At 42.6% G+C, this 8606-nt stretch overlaps 1 protein-coding gene across 1 annotated transcript; it reads right to left on the bottom strand.

Annotated features, from left to right (window-relative positions):
- Positions 1-7303: 7303 nt before the first annotated feature.
- LOC138910224 (uncharacterized) lies at positions 7304-7836 on the bottom strand. The gene is made up of 2 exons (XM_070201450.1): positions 7611-7836; positions 7304-7452 (listed from the first exon to the last, which is right to left on the bottom strand). The coding sequence occupies exons 1-2, from the start codon at positions 7834-7836 to the stop codon at positions 7304-7306; spliced, it is 375 nt and encodes a 124-aa protein (XP_070057551.1).
- Between the last annotated feature and the right edge of the window lie 770 nt (positions 7837-8606).

Genomic DNA, 8606 nt, shown 5'->3' with positions numbered 1-8606 from the left:
AATTTAGTTCCCACCTCCACAAGTTAAGGGTCATTTCAGCAAGTCAACGGTGAGCCATTCACACATCAGTTGGGACCAACAATTACTCACACTACTTATTTATTATCATCAAGGCGAGAAGTTAAACATTTATGCACATATAGTTCTAATGTGATACTTGAGCATCAAGAGTTGAGTTTACTCATCAAGAAAACTCGCTCTCTCATGTAGGTCATTGTGGATTCTAAACTCCCCCTCCTCTACTCTCCGGTTGCCTGGGTCACTTAAGAAACTTAGCACTCAATCCAAAGATTTATGAAAGGTTTACTCGTCTCTCTCAAGAGAATGTCACAAGTACGGCTTCAAGTGCCATAGCCTTGCCCCTCATGTAGATCGCCACTAATGTAAGCTCACTCGGCTTGAAATCAGGTAGGACTTCTTTTGGGATGTAATGAAGATTTTTGGATTAGGGTTGGATACAATATGGTTGAGTGGTTATACCTTTCCTTAAGCACTCCATCTTTTTATTCTCGGCTCACACCTTGCCAATTCTTTGAGGCATTTCCTTTTCTTTGGGGGACTAGAGAGACTTAACATCACTTTTTCTTGATCATTACATTCATATTTCTCCATGTTTGGGATCATTTCCTTTCTTTTAATCCCTTCAACTCTTCTACTTATTCATTTTGTTGCATTTTTCTTTTAGTTCTTTTCTTTTCTTTGCCTTTTCTTCTCATCATTTTGTTTTCTCTTTTTGTGCCTTGATATCTTTTTCTACTTCCTCGTCTCTCCCCCAAACTTATGTTTTTAGCCATTTGTTTCACATGAGTGTTAAGGAAAGCTCGGGTGCCAAGAGAGAGTCACAATAGAACGGGTAAAGGCTTGTAACATGGTTTTCAAATGAGTAAGGCTAAAGGCTCGAAAAGGTTGACTAGAGATGACATCATTGGTAGGCAATAGAAAACTCAAACGGGCTAAGAAAAGTATACAATCACTTCTCAAGCAAAGAAAAACTTATGATTTCGCCTTGAAACACATTCGGGGCAAGTTTTAGACCTTTCGCACGGGTATTTGGACTAACAACAAAGCAACTCACCTCTCACGCAACTGGATTGTTAAAGAAGACAGAGTTGAGGGCCCACACAACCACATTGGAGGCCTGGGACTTTCTCATCTTCTTTACTTATTTTCCCAGCTCTTCGATCACTGACTCATGTTGTACCAATGTAGCCATGATGGTGTTCTAGTTTTCCAGGAGCATCTTCAATGTTTCTTCCACTGATGGGGGCATCTGAGGTACCGGAATAGAAGACTGTTCTGCAACAGTACTGGATAAGTCATACAGCTTTGTAGTGGCTGTCTACATCTAGTTGTTAAGGCTCGCTAATGTTTGGGAAACTTGCAGCACAGAAAGTGGAGCAGTAGGCATAGGCACCGGCTTCAAAGCCTAGGTGGAACCTGTGATAGGAACTGCAGTAGGAACTGAAGATGGTGGTAGAGGCATAGCTGCGACACTAGATGAAGGCTTGGCTGAAGTGGATGGAACATCAATTGCCTCTGCAACTACCACCGATGGCTCATCAAACTGATCTGTGGTGATAGACGGCTGACCCTTTTTCTTAGGGTTGTGTGCATCCATCAGTGAGTACCATGAGAAAGGCTTCTTCGGCCGCACCTTTTTATTAAAGTTCCTCGGCTCTACCCTCGCATCCGTGAGATACTCTGTAATGGTGTTGGGATACGAGTAGGATGTGTCAGCTTGCTGAGCGATCACAGAGAAGTTGGTCGATATCACGACACCCTCATTAATAGGGTACCCGACCATGATAAAAGCAAGTAGAACTGCCCGAGGAATCAGAATATAGGACGCATTCTGGCACGGGTCTAGTCTGCCGCAGACAAAGGTTTGCCACCCTTTTGCCTCAAATCTCAGAGTGTTCCTATTAAGAGAAACCTCTGTTGTGATCCATGGTGGTGGTGGCCCAAGAGCTGCTAGAATATCTGCTAACCACTGACAAGCTGCCTCCCCAAGTGCACACTTCTCTAAATACTCTGTGGGCTCGACATCATCAAATCACAAGTAAGTGTTCAATGTGTGCTGATCAAATCGCACCTTGAGGTTTCTCACTTTCGTCACCTTTGTCCCTTTCTTGATATGCGCCACATTGGCGTAGAATTTCTGGACAAGGTACTCCTTAGCATCCATCACGCTCTAGGTAAACCACATCCACCCTTTGTGTTCTCTAAACTGTCTCAACACTGTCGGGTTATACCTCTCAAGATCTTTCAACTGAAATTGTCGCTCAAGAGTAAGCGACTTCACTAGTCACCATTCATGGAAGCTGGTAAAGGCGGCCAAACTGACAAAACGGTCCTCCCATACCACTTTCTTCTTCGACCTTTTGAGGCCGGTAACAGTAGAATCTCCCCCTCTACCATCATCAGGGATGTCCTGAACTGATGTCTCTGGTGCCTCAGGGGCATGTATAGTAAATGGCTCAGAAGCCTGACTAGCACTTTCTGAGCCCTCGGAAGTGCTGTGAGATGTGGACAACTCGTCCCTGAACCTCCCTGGTGGCCTTGACTGGACAGCCGACTGCTCATGTACAGAGGCTGATTTGACCTCCGATGCTTCCCTAGATGGGGCATAAGAACTGGTCTCGGAAAGGTCTGCACCTTGCCTTATGTCGACTGTTGTTTTCTTTCTAATTTCATGTTGTTGGGCACTACGTAAGGGTCTCTTCCCTCATCCCCAATAAGGGTCACCCCTCCTTTCGAAGTATCGCCTCTGCCTCTAGATCGAACTATTTTCTGTACCAAGCAAAGGCGATTGTTAGTTGCAATTCAAGTTCATACATACAATGAATGTAAGGACACACCAGAAGATACAGTGAGGAACATAGTTGAACTATGCTTGCAGGGTAGGGATCTGTGGTCCGCATATTTTTCATTACGGCCATAGAAAGGGCATTGCGGACCGCACAATTCTCTCTTGCGACCGTAGATTTGGATTGCGGTCCGCACATTTTGTCTTGCAGCCGCAACTCAGATACCACAAATATGCCAACTCTATGATAACAGAGAATTGGCTATTTTGTAGCCGCAACTTATTTTCTGCGGTCCGCACAATTTGTCTTGCGGACGCACATGTGAGTCACCAATTTGTCAACTATCTGATAGCAGGAAAAAATGTTGTTCTTCGGTCGCAATGGGATTTTTGCAGTCTGCACAATTTTCTTGCGACCGCAGAACCCTTCCTTACTAAAGTACCCTAGATTCAACTTCTGCGGACCGAACAGTTTCTTATGCGGCCGCAGGTTCCAACAATTACGAACAGGTCCGTAATTTTTATCTAGGGCTTGCAATTTTTGCACAAATTTTGACACGGAAACAACATATAAGCATGAAAATCTATTGACCCATTCCCCCTAGAGCATTTACCAGTTGACCCACTATAGATTTAATCCCACATGGTTGTATAATTGAGTTCAATGACAAATGGCCTAAACTAATAAGTGATTGAAGCATACCATATATTAATCAGTGCAAGAAATGAGTGATCAACAATTACTAGGCGTGTGGGTAGGTGATTTACCAAGAGGTTTCGAATTGGCACAAGTTTTGTGCTCAGAGAGGGAAAAAGGTAATATTAGCCCTAACCCTCTATTTATATGCTTGAAGTTCAGAAGGGGAAGAGAGGCGAGTGCGGCCGCAGAATTCCAATTGCGGTCCGCACTCTGTTACCTAGGGGCTAAATTGCCCTTTTGTTTTGCGGTCCGCAATATTTTGTGTGCGGCCGATGATCCCTTGTTGTGGACCGCATATTTGTTGTTGCGGCCGCAGATCGAGCCTTTTTCTAACAGACCAACTTCAAAGTGCTGGCATTTTTCACATTCCATTTCTACAGTCCGCAAGATAATAGTGCAGCCACTGGAAATGTGTGGTCCGCACAATTCACCTGCGATCCGCACAATTTTGCACACTTAGCCAGATTTCTGTCCATCATTCATGTAAAGCACACTCATCCTTACAGCACACTTCAAATCAAGTTAGCACAAAAAAAACTCCTAACTACAAAAGAAATAAAGAAAATAAAAATGTATGGGTTGCCTCCCAAGAAGCGCCTGATTTAACGTCGCGGTACGACGTAAAATACCATCAGTTGAAATGAATCCATGATGTGGCCATCTCCAACTTTTCCCAAATAGTGCTTCACCCGGTGACCATTGACTCGGAATACCTCATTGTTTTTGTTCTTCAAGTCCAATGCACCAAAAGGCGTCACACCCACAATTTCAAAAAGGACCACTCCATTTAGACTTTAGCTTTCCGGGAAACATCCTCAACCTCGAATTGAACAATAATACGAGATCGCCCACCTTAAACTCTTTGTTCCAAATGTATTTGTCATGAATATATTTCATATTTTCTTTGTACAACGACGAACTTGCATAAGCATGATACCAAAACTCATCCAATTCATTCAAATGTGCAACCCTCAAATTAACGGCTACATCCCAATCAAGATTCAACTTCTTTAGAGCCCACAGGGCTTTGTGCTCAAGTTCCACCGGAAGATGACATACTTTTCTGAACACCAACCGGTATGGCGACATTCCGATAGGTGTTTTGTAAGCCATACAATAAGCCCATAATGCATCATCAATCTTCTTGGACCAATCCGTCCGATTAGCATTCACTGGTTTGGACAAAATACTCTTTATCTCCCGGTTGGAGACTTCCACTTGACTGCTTGCTTGTGGATGATAGGGAGTCGTGACTTTATGAGTAACATCATACTTGCTAAGTAAGGTGTCGAAAGCCTTGTTGCAAAAATGTGACCCCCCCATCGCTTATAATAGCCCTCGGAGTACCAAATTGTGTGAAAATATTCTTCTTCAAGAACACCACCACAATTCTAGCCTCATTGTTGGGTAGAGCAATGGCCTCAACCCATTTAGAAATATAATCAATCGCGACCAAGATGTAGTTGTTTCCAAAGGAACTCATAAAAGGGCCCACGAAGTCAATACCCCACAAATCAAAGATATCAATCTCAAAAATAGTAGTGAGAGGTATTTCATTTTTCTTCGAGATTCCACCGTCCCGTTGACATTCATCACATCTTTTCACTATATTACTTGCATCCTTGTAAAGAGTGGGCCAATAGAAACCGCAACTTAGCACTTTGGTCGTCGTTCTTGCTCCACCATGGTGACCACCATATGGCGAAGAATGACATTCCCCTAGAATTTTACCTTGTTCTTCTTCCGGTACACATCTTCTAATTACCCTATCCGTGCAAATCCGAGAAAGGTATGGTTCATTCCAATAATAATCTTGACAATTCCGTTTGAGCTTCTTCATTTGGTTTGAAGAGAACTCATCCGGGATGATTCCACACACAAGGAAATTTGCTAGATCCGCGAACCATGGCACCTCCTTCATTAAAATAGCCAAGAGTTGCTCAATGGGGAAGTAGTCATTGATTTTAGGTCATCATGTGGCCTCCTCTCCTCCTCTAAACAAGACAAGTGGTCCGCCACTTGATTTTCACTCCCTTTTCTATCTTTGATGTCAATATCGAACTCTTGCAACAAAAGCACCCATCTCATTAACCGAGCTTTGGAATCTTTCTTGCTCATAGGATAACGAAGTGCCACATGATCCATGTGGACAATAACTTTTGCACCCATCAAGTACGGGAGAAACTTCTCAATTACAAACACAATAGCAAGGAGCTCTTTCTCTATAATGGTATAATTGACTTGGGCATCATTCGTGGTCTTACTAGGATAGTAGACCGGATAAAAACTCTTGTTGATGCGTTGCCCAAAAATAACCCCAACCGCTACGTCACTAGCATCACACATGAGTTCAAAATAGACACTCTAATTAGGAGCGGTGATAATGGGAGTGGTTGTCAACTTGAACTTTAACAATTCAAAGGCTCTCATGCAATCATCATTGAAATGAAACTTAGCATCTTTCTCTAGAAGTTTGCACAACGGGTTCACCACCTTAGAGAAATCTTTGATGAAACGCCGGTAGAACCCCGCGTGGCCTAAGAAACTCTGCATGCCTTTCACCGAAGTTGGGGGTGGAAGTTTAGAAATCACCTCAATCTTTGCCATGTCAACTTCGATTCCATTCTTTGAGATCTTGTGGCCAAGGACAATACCTTCCTCGACCATGAAATGACACTTCTCCCAATTTAGCACCAAATTCGTTTCTTCACATCTTGCTAACACTTTATCTAAATTTGCAAGACAATCATCAAAGGAATCCCCAACCACCGAGAAGTCATCTATGAAAACTTCAAGGTAGTATTCCACCATGTCCGTGAAGATAGCCATCATACACCTTTGAAAAGTCGTTGAGGCATTACACAACCCAAATGGCATCCGCTTGAAGGCGAAAGTACCATATGGACATGTAAAGGTTATTTTCTCTTGATCCTCTGAAGCAATAAGGATTTGGTTCTAGCCCGAATATCCATCAAGAAAGCAATAGAAAGCACTGCCAGCCAACCTATCAAGCATTTGGTCAAGGAAGGGAAATGAAAAATGATCCTTCCTTGTGACTTTGTTGAGCTTGCGATAGTCCATACACACTCTCCAACCGGTCATCGTTCTCGTAGGAATCAACTCATTCTTGTCATTGGTGACCACCGTTATGCCTCTTTCTTTGGGACACATTGAACTGGAGAAGTCCACGAACTATCGAAAATGGGGTAGACAACCCCAGCATCCAACCACTTGATAATCTCCTTTTTGACAACTTCTTGCATAGCCTCATTTAGTCTTCTTTGATGTTCAATAGATGGTTTAGCATCTTCCTCCAAATTGATCTTATGCATGCAAAATGTGGGGCTTTTCCCCCGAATATCCGCCAATGTCTACCCAATAGTCTTCTTCCTCTTATGTAGCACCGCCAATGTAGAATCTACATGTATGTTAGTCAAGCAAGAGGCAACAATAACCGGTAAAGTATAGCAAGGGCCAAGAAATTCATACCGAAGATGTGGAGGCAATGGCTTCAACTCCAATGTAGGAGGCTCTTCAATGGAAGTCTTTGTAGGAGGAGTTTTCCTATTTTCAAGATCCAAGGATAGTTTCCAGGGTGCATAATTGTACGACCCCATTCCTTGCAAAGAGTTCACACATTTCATGAAGCCATCCATCTCATCATCATCAAAGTTGAGCAAGACGACCTCTAACATATCACTAATATTGATTGTGGTACTTGTATCATCAACAATAACATCGGTCACCAAGTTCACAAAATAATACGCCTCATTGCTATTTGGTTGCCGCATGGATTTTCACACATGGAAAACCACTTTTTCATCACCCACTCGTAAGGTGAGTTCTCCGGCTTCAACAACACAAAAAGCCTTCCCCGTAGCAAGGAAAGATCTTCTAAGAATAATCGGCACCTCATAATCAACTTCACAATCTAGGATAACAAAATCTGCCGGAAGAATGAATTTATCAACACGAACCAAGACATATTCAATCACTCCCAAAGGTCTTTTCATGGTCCGATTGGCCATTTGCAATCTCATAGAGGTGGGTATTGGTTGACCAATTCCCAAGGTCTTGAAAATCAAATATGCATCAAATTGATACTTGACCCAAGATCACAAAGAGTTTTAGCAAACTCGGTGCTTCCAATTGTACAAGGAATTGTGAAAGCATCGGGATCTTTCAATTTATGAGCCATTGAGTGCACAATTTCACTCACTTGATGAATGACCTTGATAGTTTCAAAATTCAATGATCGCTTCTTTATCACAAGATCCTTCATAAACTTTGCATAACCAGGCATTTGTTCTAAAGCTTCAACTAATGGCATATTGATTGAAAGACTCTTCATCATTTGAATAAACTCTTGAATTATTTTTCACCATTTTGCTTGGCAAGTCTTTGAGGATATGGAGGTGGAGGCTAAGGCAATGGTGCCATAGCCTTTTGTACTACCGGTTCTGGTATGTCAATAAAATGATCCCTAGACGGGTTTACTTCTTCTTGAGTCTCTTCCACACTATCATCAATATCAATCCGAATTTCATCATTTGTTTGCACCACATCGCTGGGGACCTCTTATTCTTGTATCACTTGCTCATCATCCACAAGTTGCCTTTGACTTGAGGTGGCTGCATTCCCACCTCTTTCACTTATTGTAGTAACGGCCATGGCATGCCCCATGTTGTTCCCATCCTTTGGGTTCACCACCATGTCACTTGGTAGTGGCCCCTTAGGCCGAGAATTGAGAGCTTGAGAGATTTTTCCCATTTGCACTTCTAGGTTGTGGATCGATGTATTGTGTGAGGCAAGTTAAGCATACGAATTGGCATTCTTTTTCATCATTTTCTTGAACATGTTCTCAATACTTCCCATCTCATTTGTTGAAGAACTAGGACCATGAGAAGGATAAGGAGGTGGGTTACTCGGTTGTTGATACATCGGGGGCATTTGAAAGCCCGACTCCCGATTGCCTTGATTATTATTCCATCTGCCTTGATTGTTACCTCCCCAATTTCCTTGATTATTGCTATTCAAATTTCCTTGATTGTTGTTATGCCAATTCCCTTGATTATTTCCACCACTCCAATTACCTTGGTT

This window comes from Nicotiana tomentosiformis, chromosome 4, assembly GCF_000390325.3.
Source record: "Nicotiana tomentosiformis chromosome 4, ASM39032v3, whole genome shotgun sequence".
Taxonomy (NCBI): domain Eukaryota; kingdom Viridiplantae; phylum Streptophyta; class Magnoliopsida; order Solanales; family Solanaceae; genus Nicotiana; species Nicotiana tomentosiformis.
This window is presented reverse-complemented; position numbering and strand designations above follow the sequence as displayed.